This window comes from Zophobas morio, unplaced genomic scaffold, assembly GCF_036711695.1.
Source record: "Zophobas morio isolate AGI-343-1 ecotype UQ-CSIRO unplaced genomic scaffold, CSIRO_AGI_Zmor_V1 ptg000012l, whole genome shotgun sequence".
Lineage (NCBI taxonomy): Eukaryota > Metazoa > Arthropoda > Insecta > Coleoptera > Tenebrionidae > Zophobas > Zophobas morio.
This window is the reverse complement of record NW_026972117.1, coordinates 17,871,953-17,894,550: the sequence shown is the minus strand read 5'-3', so window position 1 is coordinate 17,894,550 and position 22,598 is coordinate 17,871,953. Positions and strand designations below refer to the sequence as shown.

At 31.8% G+C, this 22,598-nt stretch overlaps 1 protein-coding gene and 1 long non-coding RNA gene across 2 annotated transcripts in view; one reads left to right on the top strand and one right to left on the bottom strand.

Moving 5' to 3' along the window:
* LOC135128400 (neurotrophin receptor-interacting factor 1-like) overlaps window positions 1-4,097 on the top strand; it is a 65,579-nt gene extending 61,482 nt beyond the window's left edge. The window contains exon 3 of the mRNA XM_064055307.1: window positions 1,501-4,097. Coding sequence (XP_063911377.1) covers window positions 1,501-2,085 — 585 coding nt within the window. The 3' untranslated portion in view covers window positions 2,086-4,097. The remainder of the gene's footprint in view (window positions 1-1,500) is intronic.
* Window positions 4,098-17,263: 13,166 nt separating this feature from the next.
* On the bottom strand, window positions 17,264-22,381 carry LOC135128399 (uncharacterized). The gene is made up of 2 exons (XR_010280393.1): window positions 22,321-22,381; window positions 17,264-17,602 (listed from the first exon to the last, which is right to left on the bottom strand). It is a non-coding gene; the product is annotated as an uncharacterized LOC135128399 (long non-coding RNA).
* Window positions 22,382-22,598: the final 217 nt, after the last annotated feature.

Here is a 22,598-nt window from a genome sequence, read left to right as displayed (position 1 = left end):
TCGTGCGTGGTCTAAAGAGTAGTTTGAAAGCATCTTGGGACCCATTTTGTTTTGCTTCTTGAAGTAGTATGAAACCATTTTGTTTTGTTTTTCAAATAATTTGAAAGAATCTCGGAAACCACTTTTGTCTAGTTTTTGAAGTAGTTGAAAAGAATTTTGCTGACCCCTTTTGTTTTAGAAGGAATCTCAGGGTGGACCTCTTGTATGTGGTTTGTGAAGTAGTTTGGAAAAATTTCGGAAACTCCTTTTGTTTCCGTTTTGAAGTAATTTTAAAGATTTTTGTAGTGGTTTGAAAGAAACTCGGAGACCCATTTTATTTTCCTTTGTGAAGTAATTTAGAAGAATTTAGGGGGCCCTTTTATTTGGTTTTTGAAATAATTTGAAAGAATCTCAGTGACCCCATTTATTTTGGTTTTTTAAGTAGTTTGAAAGAATTTAGGAAGCCTCTTTTGTTTTGTGTTTGATGTTTGAAAGAATCTCGGTGAGCCTTTGTGTATGGTTTTTCAAGTAGCGGATCTCGGGGATGTTTGTTTTAGTTTAGTTTTTCGATTCTGAAGTAAAACTTCGAAAGCCTCTTATGTCTAATTGTTGAAGTACTTTGAAAGAATCTCGGATACTACTTTTGTTTTGGTTTTGAAGTAGTTTCCAAATAATTTTGATGTTGTTTTTTGAAGTAATTAGAAAAAACTCGAGGATTCCATATGTCTATTTTTTGAAGTACTTAATTTGAAAGAATCTCCGAATCCAGTAATCAGGCACGGATGGGACCTCCTAAACCAGTGCGGGAAAAATTTAGACCGGTACCCGAAAAACCGAAATTTTACTTCATTTAAAATATTTATATCAAATTTGCCCTGGCTGCCGGCGCCTTTAAAAAATTACCGATTTCTATATGTGTAGTACTTACCATCCGCCCCTGGAGGTAGGCAAGAGAAATAAAAAAACAAACGAACAATCGGCTAGTCGGTTAGTCGGCCAAACTTTCAGCCGGTACATGCCTAATAGCTACCTAAATTTCCGAAATATAAAAACATGTCATCATGACGTTTTTTTATCATTTCGAAAACGCACTTCTGACCCTTCCTCATTGCCTTAACGCGACTTGACGAATCTTTAGCATCAAGAGGAATTCTAGTGATCTTAAACAAATCATCTCTTAAGCCCTTGCCTGTTATTGGTATACCTTGTAACATAGCTGATCTGACTTAACCAGACCTGATCTAACCAGACCTACCCTGACCTGACCTGACCTGACCTAACGGAACTCTAATATTAAGAGGAATTCTAATGATCTTAAAAAAAATCTCTCCTAAGCCCTTCCCTCTTAAAAATTAGGGTTAGTGTACCTCACAATGTCGTCCAAAAACTAGTAGGACTTAAAAAAAACCCGCATAATTATTATCAATAACTTAACAATAGATAATTTGTTATCTTTTGAACCGCTACCTTCGAAGAGTTCTTCACTTTACAATTTCTACTAACTCACCTTCTCCCTTTCAGAAGTTCTACAAAGTCGTCGAAGACGACCCCGACGACGTCGCCGAGCAAGAGCTCTCCGACTCCGCGGACTCGTCGAAGTCCGGCCGCTACGCGTGCGGCGAGTGCGGGCGGCAGTACGCCACCTCCAGCAACCTGTCGCGCCACAAGCAGACCCACCGCAGCCTGGACTCCCAATCGGCGAAGAAGTGCATGACGTGCGGCAAGGCCTACGTCAGCATGCCGGCCTTGGCCATGCACCTGCTCACGCACAAGCTGGCGCACAGTTGCGGCATCTGCGGTAAGCAGTTCTCGCGGCCGTGGCTGCTGCAGGGCCACCTGAGGTCGCACACCGGCGAGAAGCCCTACGGCTGCGCCCACTGCGGCAAGGCTTTCGCGGACCGGTCGAACCTGCGGGCGCACATGCAGACGCACTCGGGCGACAAAAACTTCAGCTGTCCGCAGTGCCACAAGACGTTCGCGCTCAAGTCGTACTTGAACAAGCACACGGAGACGGCGTGCATGGTGTGGGACGCCAAGAAGCAGAAGGCGGTGATGGCGCACCACCCGCACGCGCCCTTCACGGTGCACACGGCGACGCAGACTTAAATTGACGCTATGACTACACGGTTGCTGACGATGTTGGCTTTTGTTTTGTTCACGAGGAGAAATTCGAAGGGGCGCAGGCAGGAGATGGTTCGGTTTGGTAAAAGTGATGCTGGAAGTGTAGAGGGGATGGTTTTTGTAAATACGAGTGCAAATTTTGGAAAGGTTTGTTACTTCAAAATTAATCGAGAGGTTTTGGTTAGTGTTCAAAAATGATAGTAGATATTTATTTCGTGCATATAGTAAGGGGTGTTTCATTTAAGATGATCAATAAAATTACTTACATGCTTTACGGAATCATAAGAAATTAAACTTAATCCTTCTAGATTTTTCGGTTTTTTCGGAAAATAAGTTCTACAATATATGCTAATTTTTGAAAGGGTTTTTCAACATTATATCGGGTTATTTCACATTTTTTTTTAATAAATGCAGACCGTTTTTTGTCATAAGGGAATGAGAGAGTTACAAAATCCTATAAAACAAACACTGTCCTAAATGCGTCTACAGGGTGATTCAGAGTAATAGTGAGGCTGACAAAATTGAAAATATAACCCAGGCTATATTTCTAAAGAATTAGTAGATGTGTTTATTTTTTATCAAAAACATTATTATACATAGTAATTTCAGAAATTTTAATCCGGCAACCATCTTCTGTTGAAACCATAAATTTCGTCGATTTTCAAATTTTGTCGATTTTCAAATTTTATTTTCAACGATCCTACACCAAACATTTGTGAAGTAGACTCTTTGAAAATGACCTTCCCTAATTTGGCTGAATTATGACAACTATGTTAATTAATTGCATTATTTCAATATTTTGCTTCATCCGATAAAAGATTCAAATCGTAAAAGTGCTAATTAAAATTTGGATGTTTTCGGAAAAAGTTTAAGGGTGTTTAAAAAATGACGGACAAGCTCGATGGATTGTTGTTACGAGGGCCATGAAGAAGTTAAAAAAATGTTAAAAAAATCCCTAAACCAAATTTTTGAAAATGTTAAATTTCAAAAATGAAGAATTAACTTCATAATTCTGTCAATTTAATTGACAGTCTAAAATTCTGGCAAAAATTGTAAAAAATGACGTCCATCAACAGTAAAAAATGACGTTCTGGATCGTATTCTAGCAAATTCTTATTAAATTATAATTAATAAGTAATTATTTAAGTGTCTGCTAGACATGCTGTTCATTAAAACAAATCCTAATTAATAAAAATTTGGTTCAGGAATTGTTTTAACCACTTTTTTTCGAGTTCTTTAAGGCCTTCTTACCATCGAGCTTATCGGACATAACCAATTACACGAGTACAACTGAATATTTTTTTTAATTTCAAAGCCGTCCTTGATGCCGGAATCGTTTATTGCGAAGTTGTAGAAAAAAATACCATGCCTTTGGGTTTCATGTGACTTCTCTCACCTAGTGATTAAAAAAGATTCCTGATTGACAGATTTAAAAATTGGTTTGGAGTTTAATATTTAATTTATTATTTATACATAATGAATTGTAAATGAGCACGAATTTTTACCAATTTTCGATGACGTAATTGTTTGGTATATCGGGTGTTGAAAAAGTCATCAAGTTGACCTTTAATTTTTCGGAAATATGTCTACAATAACCTCACTTTTCCGTATAATAAAATTAACGCTTTTCAACAACTCTGTCAAAATGTCAATTACACAGCAGTATGGGTTAATAAAACACATACGTTCTTCACAATGTTTTCTTCTATCAAAAATACAACACCAACTTGATGACCTTTTCAACACAATTCACACTCGTTATGTCCTAAAATGGGTTTATTCTATGTGTTTTTTACTACTAAATATTTACGTGAGTCGAAAGTAGTTACTTCTGCGTCGCATGGGACTGAATTGTCAAATTTAATAAGTCAACTGTCACAGTGGTGTTACATGTTAAATCAGCAACAAAATTTTTTGTGGAACCTATATTTAAAAACATTATTTAAACAAAACTTTTCTTGTTTTTGAAACATAATATAATAAATCTAGTTGCTTAAATATACTACAAAATTTCAGAATTTTTAATTTATTTAATAAAATAAATTACTATATTAATTAATTTTTCTGAAACATTCTCTATGTGAAAATTAAAAAATGTAGACCCATATTGTTTGGCCTAGATAGGATAGGATTTTATAAACCCAGGAACATATTATTTTATAAAATTTAAATAGTATTTACCCGCTAAAATTTTGAGATGACGTCATCAATTGCTGGATAATTTGAATTGACACTGAATCAGAAGAGGGTTCATAACATATATCGTTGAATGTAAACCCGCTTTAAGTTTAGATCCAAAAAGGACTCGAATTTATATAAAACAACTTTAAATTTTAAAATTTTGACTATTATTTTGAGAAGTTATGCTTATTTATTATACATTACATTTGACAATATTAATCAATAGTAGACCACGAAATAAATGATTAAGGTAAAACTATCAAAACGCTGTCACGAAAAATATCCAAGAATGAAAATATTGAGAATTAATTAATGTCAAAATTTAATTATAAATTTCTTGTTTTCTAACGTATAACAGACGAATTTTTTGTTTTATTATTATTGGCTTTATTTTCTACGTGAAATATAAATTAAATATATTAGTCAGTACGATTTTAAGAACTATTTCCACAGTCAGTTTTGCCTAATTTTATCAATCAGCTAAAATGAAACACCCTGTATAAAAACAGCTAAAACAAGAAAACACTAGTTTGGTTAATTTCATTCAAGCTTTACTACTGCCATTCTGTTTTTCTTAGAAATCAAGACAAAAATGCAGAATTTTATTCCTGGGAAAAACTTTTTCAGTTTTTACCGAAAATATCTCTTTAATACAGTTTGTCAAATTGAAATCTAAATGCACTAAAAATTTAATGAAAGGGTGCTTGCCCATGAGCACATGTACCCTTGTCATATGTTAAACTAAATGAGTCAATATTAATCTAATTTTTACTGAATAAATTGTCAATTTGACAGCACGTATTAATAGATTCTGTTTGACAAACTGTGTAGAATCTAACTATGAAATAAATTCAATATTTTGAAAACTGACATCGGGAAGAGATTAACTAGTTTAGTTTAGTATTTTGAACGTTTTTAAGTAGAATACAAAAGCCACCAGAAAGAATGAGATTTAAAATTATGAAAAGAAAAATTGACATTTTTTTGGTCTAACATTGCTCAGTCGTTGTGTTAACTAACTTCTTTTCTAGAGCTTCTTTCTTATATAAAGCAATATTTTTTCAGAACTACATAACAATTAAAGATAAGAAAAGTGTAACCAGGTTTTACATATTTTCATGCTCGCATACATTTCATTCTACCATCACCACCATAGTATGGAAATTATTTACCGTTAGAGAGCTGCAAAATAAATCTAAATTATGTCTTTTTATGCTACACCCTTAATTTGTCCAAAATAAAGTGATTTTTTTAATTTCTGCTCTAGCTGGCCCTAACGCGTCATGGTTAACTAGAGCAGAAATTTTAAAAATCACCCGGTATAAGTGTTAACTCAGCTAAAACTTCAGAATCTGAAAACTAATAGTCTTATTTAACTACATAACTGGATATATGCAATAAATTCCAGATAATGCATGTTTACATACTTTTGTTTATTTATTAGTCATTCTTCCTGAAACAGCCATGCTGAAGGCTGCTATACGACCTATAACTTAAGGCTATGAAAACAAGAATTTATTTACAGGCTTATGCAAAACTATTTCCCGCAAATTTCATTTTCAATTAAGATTATATCACTGTAATTCTTATGGTTTTATACATCGTAAAGTCCAATTATTTTATAACTAAACTTCCAGATTTATTTTTCCACTTTTTAACTTAGATTCCATATAAAAATACTGACATATCTATGGTGTTCCTGACATAACATAGATTTATTAATATATTATTAAATTACGATGAAAATAATATATTACGAATATTACCTACCAGATTTCAACATCTTGTCAGTTAATAACTAAGTTCCTTACTTCTTAATAAAAAATGTCTAGTAATTAAATCTAAGTTCATTGAGATGTATATTTAATTGACGCTATTCGATTTTAATGTACCTGAATAGAGATAAACATACAAAAAATATATTTAAACATAAATACAGGGTAACAGGTTTACTGATATTTTTTTACAGTAGTATTTGTTAGTTACCCACCATTGGTACAAACTTAGGCTAAGAAACGATAAATATACACTTTGTTGTTATCATTTTTTGTTACTAACTATTCTGACTACGAAATTTTAATACAAACTCATCATTTACATTTAGCCGCCCAAGCAAAGAATATCGAACAAGCAGCGCAAAATTTATCAGTACATTTTTGTAATACATATCTCGATGGTGGTTGCACATACATAGACTTTGTTCAATGCAGTTGAAATAAATATCAAACTTAACACAATTTATAAAACTAATATTACATATAACTCGTATAGTTACAAAAATATTGTAGTGAAAACCAACCGAAATGCTTCTGCCCGCCTCGCAAATTTTTTCAGATTGGAAATTTTAAACCGCAACTCCAGCTTTAGCCAAGTCGACTCTTGTTCAAGCGAATGATTATAGTTTTCATTAAAAAAAAAGAAACTACTAGTTCCGTTATCATTCAAGACCACTCTGAAAATAAACCGTCCTAATATATAGCCCCCATATCGCAGCGAACAAGAGTCGCTCCTGACTAAATCTTTAAGTTTGTCATTTAAGTTGTCCTGTAAATAAATCGTGTATTATAATAAAAATTGAAATTTTATTATAAAAAGTTGCGGCATGATGATGCCATGCAATAAAAAGCAATACTCGAGTACCGAAAAGCGCTTAATATTCGTACGTAACTACGTAAACTTACCAGAATTAATAAAGCAACGAACTCATAGTCGTAGATGTCAATTCGTATTAAATTATATTCCTGTATAGTTCCAATTCGTTAAGACCTTGAATCAAGTGAGATATATTAGTAGGAACGTAGGAATTTTATCTAGTCATACAGCTTTTAAACAAAGCTATATTAATTAAAAAAATATAAAAAAATCTTAAAAAATCACATTCCTTTAAAGTCGATCAGGTCTTATTTAATTAATTTATTTATTTATATTTATTTCGTTTACAATGTTTCCATTAGGTGTAGTCAATGTTTTACGAGTCATGGCCAAAATTGTACAACGAATAATTTTGGAAAGCGACAATTTTTAACTGTTACCAGTATAACCACCAGCCTGAAAGATTATTATTTTTGCATTTACAGAGTTTGCTGTAACACTTAAAAATGTACAATTTCAGAAACGGACCAAAGTCATTGTATTTTGAATGTTACACTAACTGTTACCTAGTGTTCTTGCATGCTCCATAGTGGACCTGTCTGTTTAAATCGTCTCTAAATACCACTGATTAGCAGTCACACTAATGTTGATTTAGATATTTAAAAACAACACATTTTGGAAAATTTCTAAGGCTATAAAAAGTTTGATTCATTTACTGATACAAACTAAAAATGTTAGATTATAATTAGAATTTTGGAAGTGGCAGTAAAACGAAAACGTAAGTATAGTGTCTTTTGTGGCTGTGTATTTGTATGTATGTATAAATAAAGAAGGAAATTGGAGGGTTATATTCTCTCTGTGTGAGTTGATCGTGCACCTCTATCAAAAAAGTGCTGCCGATTTTCCAAAATTGTCAATAATCAAAGTAGTCGAATAAAACGAAAAATAACCAGAATGTAGTTAAATTTAAACAGACATGTCAAAATTATACGTCTCCTTTAATTGTATTTAACTGTTACAATGTATAAATGTTGTATTACAAAACTGTCGTAACGATAACAAAAATCAGAAGTCCAAACCAAAAATTTGCTCCGTTTCTGGAAAGAATGCTCGTTTCTAGTCGTATCTATCTGTGTTAATTGTAACTCATTTGAAAACAATGTTTTGATATATCCATTATACATAATATTCCCATAGCGTTGGGCATAATCATAATATATTTTTACCTTTATGAGACTACATGCATACTCTATCAAAGGAAAACCAAGCGAGGCCGTAACCGAACGTCCTCAAAAATCAAAACTGTAGAGCCATAATTAAAAATTTTAAAGTTCAAAGTGACTGAGTGGGAGGGAGTGGTAGATCTATGTAAAAATCGAAGCAATACTGCATGCATTTAGAGATAAGTTAAATTAAGGCTTAAGATAGACAACAAGTGATATTTAAGCGTAAACGAGAAACCGGCGAAACTCCCCTCAAAAACGTCCTGAACCTCAGAAACAGTGACAAAATTCAGATCGGCGACTATTTTTTCTAGAAAAGTTTTTTACAAAAACCCGCAACAGTTGATGTGGTTTTTGAGGGCGAGTTTCGCGTGACAGATGGGGCGGACTTGTTTTGTTTGCCAGCTTAAAACTAGTCGCAGCCTTACAACATACACCAATTACATTTAAAGAAGAACCTAAATCGGTTGTTGCGTTCGAATTTCGTAGTATTCACGTGTAAAGATTAGAATAGTGAATTCACGGCGCTTGTAACAAGGACTACAACAAAACGCTTCATCCGCCCGTTCCGGTTTCAATTCCAACTTTGCACAATTAACAATAATGCGGAATCCTGCATTCATTAATTTTCTATTAGGCGTAAAATTCCAGCCGAGCTTTCAAATTACCGGGCTTAGGCTCGAATTTATTATACATTTTTTTCAATTTGTGGCCCATCGGGGTCTTCGGAATACCATTGAGACTTTGTGAAGGAGCCGAACGCACCCGTCACCATCGATTTAATTATCGGGAGTAATTTTTGGGGTGAAAAAAGCGATTTTTTTTCTCTCTTTCGTAGAGGGGATTTTCCGCCGTCAAACGATATAAATAAAATGGGATGGAATGGATGAATCGTCTGTTGTAGACAAGAGCTTGACTGAAGATAACTTCATAAACCTTTTGCAGTCGATAGAACATTCTGACACAAATTGGAATAGAAAGCAATAAAATTCAACAAAAATAAAAATGTGAAGTACGTCAATCTTTATATACATCACCCATAGAGGAAAGTTTAGGTAGTTATAGTGTATGCATGTGTTAATCTAGAGCAACTATATATTCGATTCACTCTAGCCCAAAGAAGCAATAAAATATTTTTAATCTGTATCGAGAGTTTTATTCATTTCTTTTTCGTACCCCAATTTTTAACACAACTTTTCAGGTTTCTAAACAACGATCATAATGACTACTATTTTCATTATGGGAGACTGTTTATTTTTAGCACAGTCACACACTCACAACAACATCACGTATCTAAATTTGTGTATAATAATATAGCAATAAAATGTGCTAAATGAAGGGCGACTATGGCTACAATTATAATTCTTCACATAATAAAGGTATGGTATATAACAATAATTTAGATAGGTATTGATATTGATCTTTATAGTCAATGTTTTCTATCAATGTCAAATAGACCACCTGTTAGTTATACACGGTAAAACAAAAATATGGAGTCGATCTAGTGTCTCAAAAACCATTTATTCCATCAAGTTATTTGACCGGTTCCATACTTTTGCCCCACGCTTTACCTGCAATAAATTCTACTAAATTTCACATTTATTTAATGTAGAAGAACGTAATAACTCTAAACTAATTACTTTTCTTCTCTTATTTTCAAAATGTTTGAAATTTGAAACTAAATATGTACAGTTATTTTGTAAATACCAATTCTCGTATCGGCAGTAAAGAATTTTGGTTTCTGAAATAATGGTCCATAACTTCAGCAATCCATTAAAGTTTTGCTGCGTCTTCAGATTTATCCAAAGCGTTCGATTTCGTCCCACGCGATATTTTAACCCATAAACTCTATTGTTATGGCTTTGATAATAACACTAGCGAATTCCTAATCTTGTGCTTATCTAAACGTCTTTTACAGTTGTCGTAACTTAAAATAACTGCCTTAACATACGGTGCACCTCCAGGTTTAGTACAAGGCTCAGTACAAAGTCTGACATTATTTTCCGATTATATTGATGATCTCCTGACATGTATTAGACTGACTAAACACATATACTAGGTTTGTTATATTAGGCCTTTCACGAGCGCAGAATTTACTCCTGTCCCTGTATGACGCCACTGCATAAATAACTGTAATATTAAATTTACTAATATTCTAAAATATGTCAATTAAAATTTGTTTTATTAAATAATAGAGAAATATTCAAATTAAAATTTTAATTGAATCTAGTGTTTATTTATAGCAAATTTTATTGGATGCTATGTAAAATATAAATGTATTTTTACATAAACAAATCACATTGGAATAATCTTAGTTTTTTTATTGAGTAATTATTTTTAAAGAAGCGGAATTTATCGGATTATATTTCAAGGCCGACAGAAGTTCTGTCTAAGTAATTTTCAACCAATTTTCTAAAATTTATATACTTATAAAATCTACTCTAACTTTTACAATTTGCAGTAAATTTATTTTTGTGTTAAAAGGGACTGAGTTTACACGTAAAATTAATTATGTAATAAACATCGCTATATAAATAGTTTAACGGCACTTGTTTTTGGCGAATTCTAAATTCCTACTACTCAAAAGCAGAAAACGTTTTCAGTAATTTAATAGGCATTTATTTGCTCTGGCTGCGTCGATTAAAAGTTTCACAAAAAATATCCGATAAGAAGTGAGGTGAAAATTTTTTGCTAATTGTGCAATGAAAGTGAATGCGTTTTGACGCAATACCTTTTTGACTTTGGTGAGTGTCTGTTCGGTTCGCAATGGTTTCTTCATATGGTTTAATTTTGCTAAAAATAATTTGTGTTTGTGCTAAAATAAAGTGTGAGGGATCTTCGGAGATCGGCGCCGAAGGAAAGGAATTCCGGAATTAAAGGGTAAATATTGCTCTTAGTCTTATTTAGACTTTAATAAATAAGCAATATATTTTGTTACAAATTGCAAACATTCGTCATGTACGTATTTATTTTGTGAACAATGCGGCCTTAACTGCAATTATTTAAGAGTGTTCAGTGTTTAAAAAATAAATAAAATTTCAATTGATATCAGTTTATATCCAATAAAAACTCCACTTTGTTCTCTTTATCCGTACTTTTTTGTGATGATATTTATTCAAATTTTATATATTTGATATTTACGTTACTTCTTGGTTGGTAACTACAAGTAAAACAAATTTAACTAATGAGTAAACATTTTCAGAAAATAATTTTAGTGAAAATTCAAAATTTATTAAAGAACATGTTCTAACATTGGTTGTATTTCAGGGATGAAAACAACTTCTAAATCTATATTTATACCACTTTTTTAAATTCAGACGTCAATAATATGCTGAATTTTTTCTACTTTTTTAAATATTGTGTATCTAAAACTAATTTTGTAATGTTGGTCTTTATCGCTTTTAGCAGTGAATGTTAAGAAAGTTTAATTAATTTTATTGGTGTTTCTTGCAGTGGGTTCGTGTACGAAGAAGAGGGGTCTCGCAGCAATTGCAGAAGAAGCCATAAAAGTCAGGATTTTGTATTAATCTTTATGTGGTAGCGGGTATTTTAAAGTTTTCATTGGCCTTTCTAAAATTATTTTTAAAAAAGTACATAATATTTCTACTTTCAATTTATTGTGCTGGGCAGTCCTGCCTGTTTTGTATTCCAAAAAAAACTTTTTTGGATATTTTTTGATTTTTAGATATTGCCATGTTATATTTAGTTTTTAATATCTGTGCTATACTAGATTTGCCATACATTTTTCTGCATATTTACTGATTAACTATCTCTTTTTAAATTTTGGTGCAATCACTATGGCCAAACGTGCCTGTTTTTTTTTATTTTATTATATGCGAGAGAAGTTCGAATCACACAAATCTATATAATATTATATACAAATTTAGTCTATCTATAGACTATAATTACTTAGTTTGTGTAACACCCAACTTAGGTTTTTTTAATGAAACACCCTATACATTTTCACATATTATGATAAACTTCTTCTTAGAACCACAGTTTATTTCTGATACGACGTTGCCACGTTATTCCATTTTTCTTGAAAGTTTTTAGACCTGGAAAAGATCACAAAAAATCGCAGTAGCGTTATTTTTAAAATTTAATATTTTGTAGAGAGATAAAAAAGTATGTGCTTTCTTTTAGTGTAAATCAAGTTGAATTTTCATATTCAGAGTATTATAACAATTTTAATTATTGCAATTTTCAAATATCGATATTTCGGTTTTCTATTTTATTCTATTTTTTGTCCTCTTTCTTTTATGTTCAGTATTTTCTATATTTAAAGTTCACAGTTGCTTTTTTTTAAGAGACACATCAACATGTGGGAAGAATGAAAATATGATATAGAGTAAAATGCAATAATGAATATGGGACGTGCTATCTCATCGCATTTTTTTATAAACACTCTGTATGTTAAAATATTGTAACAGAGATTTTAAAAAATAATCACAGAACACTGTGTATATTTAAAAGTAATTTTATAGTTTAGTCTTCCAAGAACCGTATAACTTTGGCCTGTGCCTTTTTTTCTATCTAGCTCAGTAATTAGTGAGATATTGAAGACGGCGCCCTTGATGACTCACCCTGTATATGTGTTTCTGTAATATTTCATCTGCAGTAATATTCACGGTTTGTGGATAAGCCAATGGCAGCTCATTTGAGGAGGAAGAGCATACAGGGTTTTTCAAGTGCTTTCAACTAAATTTTGTATTTAATGACGAAATATTCCAAAATTTCTTCTTTTTATATTTTAAAAATTCACTAATAAATTTTACATTGCTCTACGTTCCTATTAGACTGCTATAAAATGTTTTTACATAATTTCAATTTTTTTGGAACGTCTGGTTGCCAAGGTTAAACACTAAGGCGGATCCAAGTACATGAGTATGTTATTTTATAAAATTGCAAAATTTTGGTTTTACTATCTGCATGATATTCTTAAAGTAGATATAAATTTTGACGACATTCCGCCCATAGTTTTAGAGATTATCTGTCTAATAAATATCACCACGGACGACAGACTACAAAAAAAAACAAAACAGGAGACCTATTGTTACATACTCCATGGATCACGAAACGTCGATAAAACATGAAAATAGCCATTTACCTTTTATAGTGCTTACTCCCAAGTTTCGAATTAAAAATAGTAAAAACCCTTCATAATTGACATATGTCTACTACACTGTAAAAAATGAAATGTTACCACACGTAATTGTAATGATTACCCATATTAAAGAAGTGATTTAGCGTTAATTTTGAGGTAAAATAAAATTTCACCTGTGATGGTACTTTAATTTTGAGGTGAAATTTTATTTTCACAAAAAATTAAGGTAAAATCACGTATTTATTATGGGTAATTATTACATTTATGTACGGTAAAATCACACGTTTTACTTCCCAAGTGTAAACGAAGAAAGTACTATAAATGAATTTGTCGGCCGACCCTCTACGTTTTCTCGACCTTTCATGACCCCTAGAGTACGAAGAAATATGTCTCCCTTTTCCGTCTGTCTGTCTGTATGTGCTCATCCCACTATAAAATTGATGACGTCACCTCAAAATTTTACTGGATAAATCCTATCTTAAATGTGCAAACTATGATGAGTCTCTACTTGTAACTTATCCCTGCATTAATAATTTTTAGATTTTCTTACACAGGGTGTCTTAAATAAATTAATGTACTGAGTCAATTTATTTATTGTTTGAATCAAGAATTGCAAAACTGCAAACTTTTAAATGTTGCAGACGTTTTGAAATTATTGTAAGTATGGTAACTTTTTAATAAAAATATATCTGCTTATCAACCCCAAAAATTGATTACGTCATCTCAAAATTTTGCCGAATAAATCCTATCTAAAATGTGCATTCATATTTTTTAGATTTGCTTATACAGGATGACTCAAAAAATTAATTAATCAGCCAATTTATTTTATTGAATAAATCAAGAATTGCAAAACTGAATGCTTAAAATTCTTATAGACGTTTTAAAGTCATTGTAAGCATGGTAAACTGTTAATCAAAATAAATCTGTTTATTCCTCCCAAAACATTGATGATGTCATCTCAAAATTTTGCCGAATAAATTCCACCTAAAATATGCAAAATATGATGAGTTTTTACTTGTGATTCATCATTGCGTTCATATTTTTTATTGATCAAATTAAGAACGAGTCACCCCATTTTCCCGAAAATGTGAAAATACAAACGTGTTTATTTAACAAGAATTATAATAATGATACTCGGAACACTTTGTCGATTGTAGCCTACTACTTAATAGTTTTGTTCCTCTGTTTTGAAGGACCAACTCAATCAAAACAAACTAATTTCTACGTGACATTCTTCCGATGTATAAACATAAACATTTTCAAGTTCTTTTTCTTATGGAGGATAATCTAAGGACGTACAGTAATGGAATTCATCGGCCAATTTGGTACTTTCATATTTTCTCGGTATCTTATAACCCATAGACAAGGACGTAGCTGAGCCTCCCCTAGATCTAGACAAGTTATAATTAACCGAATGTGCATTACAACATCGAAAATCAAAATAAAATGTAGTGTTTTATTCAATAAGCCGAAGTCAGGGCAGTAAAAAAGTCTGGACCGTCGGCATTGTGATCCGACTATTGCAATTTGTAGAAAACATATTTTAGTTTAGTTTCTGATCCACTCTCACATCTACAGGTTGATAAGTGTTATCGCTAGTTTGTCTTAAATTACCAGTACTATAAATGATTTTCAGTTCAGTCTTCAGACGCAACTCTGTTATTTGTTACATACGGCAGACGTGATTAAATTGTTTCGTTATTGTATTAATTATAAGTTATTATTCAAGAATAACAACAATACAATACTTTTATTATTAATATTACAATGCATTTATCAAAACTGATACATTCGTCCTTGGAAAAATGTGGATGACATCCACACAAAATTTTGTAATAGAAAAACTCACTTATAACAAACGGTTAGCACGTTTCGTTACCTTTACTCAAACATTAGATACATATTTTTATTTAAGCTTTTGCCATAAAACTGTCAAATTCTACAGGAAGATATTCACACTTTTGAAAACTGGAGTAAATCTAACATGTTACCTATAAATTTTGGCAAATGCTACATTATGTCTCTAACAAATAAAAGTTGTAAGCTTAGTTTCAATTACACTATTAACTTGAATATCTTATCAAGAGTGGATTCCTTCAGAGATCTTGGAATAATGTTTGATTCTAAACTCACGTTTTCTCTACATATTGGTAATATAATTGCTGAAGCGTTTAAATCCCTTGGGTTCATCATCAAATCGTCCAGTTCTTTCAGTAACATCACTACTTTTAAAATGTTATATTGTGCTTTCGTAAGATCAAAACTTGAATACGCCAGTATTGTATGGGCTCCTTCAGCTCAATTTTACATTCAATCTATAGAAAAAAATGCAGAGGCGTTTTCTCAAGTTTTTAGGATTCAAAATAGACGCTATTTATCCTCCTAGAGGCCTACCCTAATCTGCCCTTTTGATCAGATTTGGATATAACGACTTAAAGACTAGACGTATCAGAGCTTCTCTATATTCCCTTGAAAAACTAATACATTGTGGCATCGATTGTCCACAGCTTTTGGAACAGCTTCACTTTTGGGTACCCAGGCCATCATAGCGCTTTAAACAACTTTTCTATCTGCCGACGCCAAGGATTGACATTCAGAAATACTCGCCTCTATATGAAATGTGCTCTATCTATAACTGCCATCAAAACATGTTACATTTATTTTAGTAAAAATTCCTGGTTGCTCCTTAATTAATAATCTCTAATTACCCGTTGACTTTAGATCTCACCTTGTATAGGGACAACAGTAATTTATAGCTGTTGTTTGAGAGAGGTCAATTTGATGATCCGCTAACCGTTAGTCTATAATTGGGTATTACCTGTTGACCAACTTACACACATAATAATAATAATAATAATAACAATAAAATGCGCAAAATCAAACCTTTTAATTTTTCGAAAGAGCTAGATTTGATAAGCTGTACTCTATGGCCGAGGAAAGTTCTGTCGAAGTAATCTTTGACGAATTTTTTTCACAGTGTAAGTGGTATTTTTTCCCTGAATGATTTTATAGAAAATCATTAAAGACAAACGTTATAGAAAATTTAAACTCAATTGAATGTAGTCATCATGAGAATGATGTTGCTACAAGAAATAATAATTTATATGGTGAAATTAGTCTTTTAGCTTAACTTTTTATTTTTCTTTTCAATTATTTATTACTTTAGACTATCCTTGACATTGTAGTTCTGTTCGTATTTGATTTAATTATGTGATTTTAATAAAATTTTTGCGTAATAGTTTATTTCAATAGTTGCAATAAAATGCTGTAACAGATTTTTCTTATGTAATATCATATTCCAACCGATGATCCAATATATATTTTTTTATATTCTAAATTCTTTGCAAATACGGCACTTTCACAAAAATGGATTCACACACGCCGCCTCCTTCCCGTTATAATCCTCAGCACACTCCAACCAACACATGCTCCGTATATTTCCTCCACACCTGATTACAAGGCACCCAATTTTCTCTCCCTCGACACCATACATTTTTAAGGGCACAATTCGACCGACTTTGCCACAACAACTCCAATAATAATAAATCGAAGCAACTTTCCCCATCAAAGCCATCTCCAAACCGAAAGAATCTCATCTAATCCCATTTCCCCCCAAGGCCAGCTAAAACGGCCTATCTACAGGTGTGTGCGTCAGGTTATGCTTTGGTGGATTGATGCGAGCTAACATCTAAGACCAGAGGCGCCGACCCGGATCTCGACACAAAGCTTTCGAAACCAACAAACCACCTATCTCTATTTATTTTTCCAGACGAACCCATCCAACTTTATTAAGTCCGATGAAAACAAAATTTTTACGACAACAGAAGAAAGGGCCATAAAAACCGGATTGATAACGGGGAAAATATGCTGCGGTCCCGCAGCGACCGGAATATTAATCGCGGTGGCCAAACTGCGGAAAAGAGCACAACAAAAAACTGGGTACAGAAGGATATGATCGAAGCAGTAAGAAGGCAACAGTTGTGTACACTTTTTAACAACGTTATTATACCTGTGAAAATCCGAGGTACCTTCGAGTTTTTTGACGAAAAATGAAACGCAAAAGTTACAGTTTTATCATTATTAGTTGTCACAACATGAAAACAACACATTAAGTAAATTGTTGACAAACTTTTTACTGTGTTTAATAAACCTTAAAATAAATTAAAATACACAAAATTGGCGTTGTTAAGTTCTTGCTGCTGCCGGTCTTCCAGATGCTATACCATTATTAGCAGAGGCATCTACGCTCAGCTCGTCAAAGAAATGAGACAAAGATTTAAAGATTTCAGCTTTCTCCATGTCGGTCTCAGTACGAACGCGCAACCTTGGATACACGTAGTAACCATAGCATGCGCTGACGATTAACCCAAAAACTAAAATCACTGCCAGTAACTTCATTTTTCTGAAAAACAAAACAAATACAAGCATTTCTAGGAAGCTTTAAGTGTAACTACGTTTTTTAATTTTTTTTTTTTCTACTACCGGGTGTCTGGAAAATGGCGGATTAACAATAAGTTTCCCTGTTAAAAAGCGAAGGTCCAAATCGCCCTCTATTTTGTTAACAGGTATGTCATTTGCCAAAATCAGTGTTATCTTGGCAGATACTAGCCCCGCCCACCCACCCTCTCTTTTCTTAGGGGGTATGTTATTTGCCAAAATCAGTTTTATCTTTCTTGTGTTGGTTTTGCTTTTGTTTGTATAATTTATAAACATCTTATTAATTGTTTTTTTTTTGGTTTATTTATTAGTAAAAACTAACAACTGGTTTGATTAATAATAATGCACAACAATTAATGACTACTGATTGTTATAGTTGTTGTCCTAAAAAAAATAAAAAGTGGATTTCAGTCACCATCGTTACTAAGAAATCAAAAAATAAGCCGGAGGTATTCGCGCATTAGGTGCGTACAGTGTTACCAATTTTACTTTTATAAAATTAGGTTTTCTTCGTAGTCTACATCATAAAGACTTTTTTTATTATTTTTTTGGGACTGCCGAAACTCTCTTACATAACGTACTGAAGAGCTAATCCGCCATTTTCCAGACACCCGGTATAGTATTGAAAACAAAAGGAGAGTTGTTTTATTTCCAGAATATTAGTTGGGGATGTTTTTCAACTAGATTCATCCCGAAGAATGACTAATTCTATGTTTTCACCATCTTTCATATCTGCTAAAATATAAAAAAGTAAGACTACCGTTTTCATATACATATCTTTACTTGCCGTGAAATTTTTAGTTACTTACAAAATTATTATCACACAGATTGTAAAACGCTGACCAAACGCCTATCTTCATGCCATCAAAAAATTGACGACGTCATCTCAAAGAGCCAACTATGATTTGTTTTAACTAATTTTAGTTTTACGCATGCAAAAAACTTTACAGAATTACATCATTAATTTTTATTTAAATGCTATAACAAAAATAAAATTTATAGAAACAAATTTTAACTCCTTTCGGTTCACTTCAATCGGTTCATTGACATGGCTAGGTCAAAGTAGACCACACAGTCATACGACAAAAAATGGTCGGGGGTCAAATGAGGTCAAAGTGACTTAGAACCCCCATCATATAACTGCTAATAACTATATAGTGGCGGTTCTGGTTCACTTTGATCTCAGTTGCCCTGAACTAGAACCGGCACTACATTCTGTTTATCCGAGGCCAAATGAGATCAAAGTGACCTAGAACCTTCATGACTTTTTTCAGATGATTGTGTGGTCTGGTTTGACCTCTGGTCTAGAAGTTCCATGCCCGTTATAGCTCAGATGAACTCAGGTCAAAGTGAACCAGAACCGGTACTAAGTAACTACTAAAATAATATTTAAAAAAGTAACAAATATGTAGTCAAAAACTAAATTAATTGAATAAATCGGAGAAAGAAAGACGCCAATCAAAACCTTAGAATTAGAATTCCTGAGTAGACAAATTAGTAAAATGCCAAGAGATATTGCTGATTTTTTTTATTTAAAACTTTATTTTTACTTCCTAAACGTAAGCTGAGGAAGTATTGTAATCGAGTCCATTTGAGGACCGGCCACTTTTATGTTTTCTCGACGTTTCATAACCCCTAGAATACGACAAGGTCTGCCAGTTTTTTTATTTTTTCAGTTATTCAATTGTACAACTTTACGGTTGCTCGATTCTTTATTTTTCGATTTTTCGACCTTATAATTACTTATCCCATTTTTCAACTTTTTATGTTTTTTGTTTTTTGGGATTATCAATTTTTTAAATTACAGTTTTTGAATTTTCCAGTTTTTCATTTCTTCATTTATCGAACATAAAATTTTCCAATTTTTTTATTTTAAATTTTTAAATTTTTCAATATTTCGATTTTAAATTTTTTGATGTTTCAGTGTTATAATTTGTTAATTTTAGATAGGCCTTCTCAACTTTTAGATTTTTCAATTTCCCAATTATTCAGTTTTTCAGTTTTTTGATTAGTCAAATTTACGATACTACAATTTTTCGATTTTTTCAGCTTCTAAATTTTTCTATTTTTCAATTTCTAGGTTTTTCAGTTTCTCGATTTGTAATTTTTGGATTTTTCAAACTAATTCAATTTTTAGCTTTTAGCTTTTTCATGTTATTCTGCAATTTTTTGGCTTTTAAAAATTTTCAATTCTTAATTTTTAACTTTTTCAATTTTTCATTTTTTCGTTTCTAAATTTTTTTGGTTTGTATTTTTTTTTAGTTTCCAATTTAAAATTTTTCTGTTTTGATTTCTTAGTTTATGGATTGTTCAATTTTTTATTTTCCAATTTCTCGATTTTTATTTAATATTACAGTTTTCTGGTGTTGCAGTGTTACCAATTTTCAATTTTTAACTTTTCAATTTTTCAAATTTTCCATATTTCATCTCTCATTTTTTAGATTTTTGAATTTTTCAACCTTGGATTTTTCCATTTGATTTTTTATGATTTTGCAATTTTTCGAATTTCAGTTTTTAATTTTTCGATTTTTCTGATTTCTATTTGCATTTTGGAATTTTTAATTTTTCGATTTTTATTTTACTATTGGTTTATTTAATTTTTCTTTAGTAATTTTAAACTATTTGAATATTTTGCTTCTTTAGTTATTCTTTCGATGTTTAAAATTTTGCAATTTTGTAATTTCTCGAATTTTCACTTTTAAAACTTTTTGATTTACCAATTTTTCAGTTTTTCAATTTTTAAATGTTTTCGTTTTCCAAATATTTTAATTTTCCGTGTTTACTTCCTGTGCATAAACAAAGGAAGTATTGTAATCGAGTCCATCATGACCCCTACAGTACGAAGAACTAGGTCTCCCGTGTTCGTCTGTCTATCTGTCCGTCTGTCCGTCTGTCCGTCTGTCCTTCTGTTCGTCTGTTCGTCTGTTATCCGTCCAAAAAAAATCCGGATAATAAAAATATTAGACAGATAATCTCCGAAACAACTAGACCGATTGTTGTCAAATTTTATGTGTGTATTAGGAATATAGTGCAGATGGTACTCATCCCCAGCAACAAAAAGATGACGTCATCTCAACATTATCGTTAGCAGATATTACTTAAATTTTACAAAATAAGATACTCCTGCACAAGTGGTTTATGAATCCGTGTTGAATATGTACCTTAGAAACACAAATTTTTGGAAAAAAAGTTACAATTATATAACAATTTGTAGATTAACTTTGAAATCATAAAACGGAATGCTCTGAAATCTTGCAAACGTTTTAAGGCTATCGTAAGCATGGTAAATCGTTAATCAAAAATGATTTCGTTTATGTCCCCCCAAAAAGTGATGACGTTATTTTAAAATTTTGCCGAACAAATATTGTGTGTTATTTATGAATCTGAGTTTTACCCCTTGATACCCAGATTTTTAGGAAAAAATCAAAATTTTATACCAGTATTTTACAATTTAACTTTGAAACTCCGAAGACTGAATGCTGTGAAATCTTGCAAATACTTTAAGGTTATTGGAATCGTTAATCAAACTATGTCGGTCATCATACAAATTTGCTGAATAAAAGTTCTAGAAATTCATTAATGTGTTTCGGAAAAAAACATAGTGTGGTTAATTAATTCCATCAAATTTTCTTTTCTTTTAACCGCTAAACGTGATAATTCGTCGAATTCTTTCGAAGTATACCATAAACAGTCGAAATTAAGCATGTACTGAGAAATTGAGAATATCCACAATTTTCTCGTTGTTCATCTGGTTTAAATTTATTTCACTCTCAATTTCCAGTTACAATATTTTTATTTATTTATTTACAATGTTTTTGTTGGACTTAATGTACTATGACAAACGCTGTATGACACTAATTTAAAAAAAAATGGTTTTAGGTTATTTCGATAGAACTTCCCTCATCCCTGAAATACAGTCCAACAAATTTCGCTTGTTTGAAAAATTATAAAATTGGATTTTACGACATTTCATTTGCGATAACCTCTGTACATACAAAATACAATGCCAGTAACAATGTAAGAAAAATAGAATGACCAATGATGTAATTAAACGCGTAACCATTTTCATATTCCAAGTCCGAGGTGGGTAATTTTAACCATTTCGTCACTGAAAATGTTGGTGCCTACAGGAAAAACTCAAGGCGGATTCATAAACCACAAATGTAGGAGTATTATTTTATGAAATTTAAATAATGAGTAATGTAGAACATTTTGAGGGATGTCATCAAATTACTGGTGAGAATGATTAGAGAAATTCTTGTTCAAAACTGTTCAAAAATGTTGCTGATATTACATAAAAGAACTACTTTTTAATCAGTTAGTAGGATTGTGAGCACTCAGTACATTAAATATTCCTTAAATATGTGTAAAACAAAGAAGCAAAAATCAAATCTAAAAAAAAATTCAAGTTGTAAAATACAAGGTGATAATAAAATATAGTAGGTACATCAAGTTGGTTTAGGAAAAAATAAGAATTTGCCGCTTCGTTATTTGACATACAAAATATTGTGTAAATTCTCACACTTAAAAAAAGTTACGTTATGATTGTGGTGTACTCATACCAACGATCACAACGAGGCGGCAAACTCAAGAAATTCCAAAGCCAACTTGATTTACGATCTTTTATAATCGTAATATCCAGCATAAAGCGTACATTACTACGGTAAATTAATTTCTACATACCTTACTGCACTTCTGGTACGAACGGAATCTGAAAAATTGTCGCTAGTTTACTGTTTTTATACCTGTACTAGCTTATCTTCGGAATCATGATCGTGTCAAGCTACTTAATAAAATTAATATGCGTGACACTTCAAATATTTTTCCCATAAATTATGATAAGGCTGTTATTTATTTTTTTAGCTGCTACACTGTTAATCAGATCAATTTATCCGTTGTTACATATTTTGTTTTTGATAAAGGCTGCATATTTTCTTTTCTATTTTATTACAGTAGGAGAG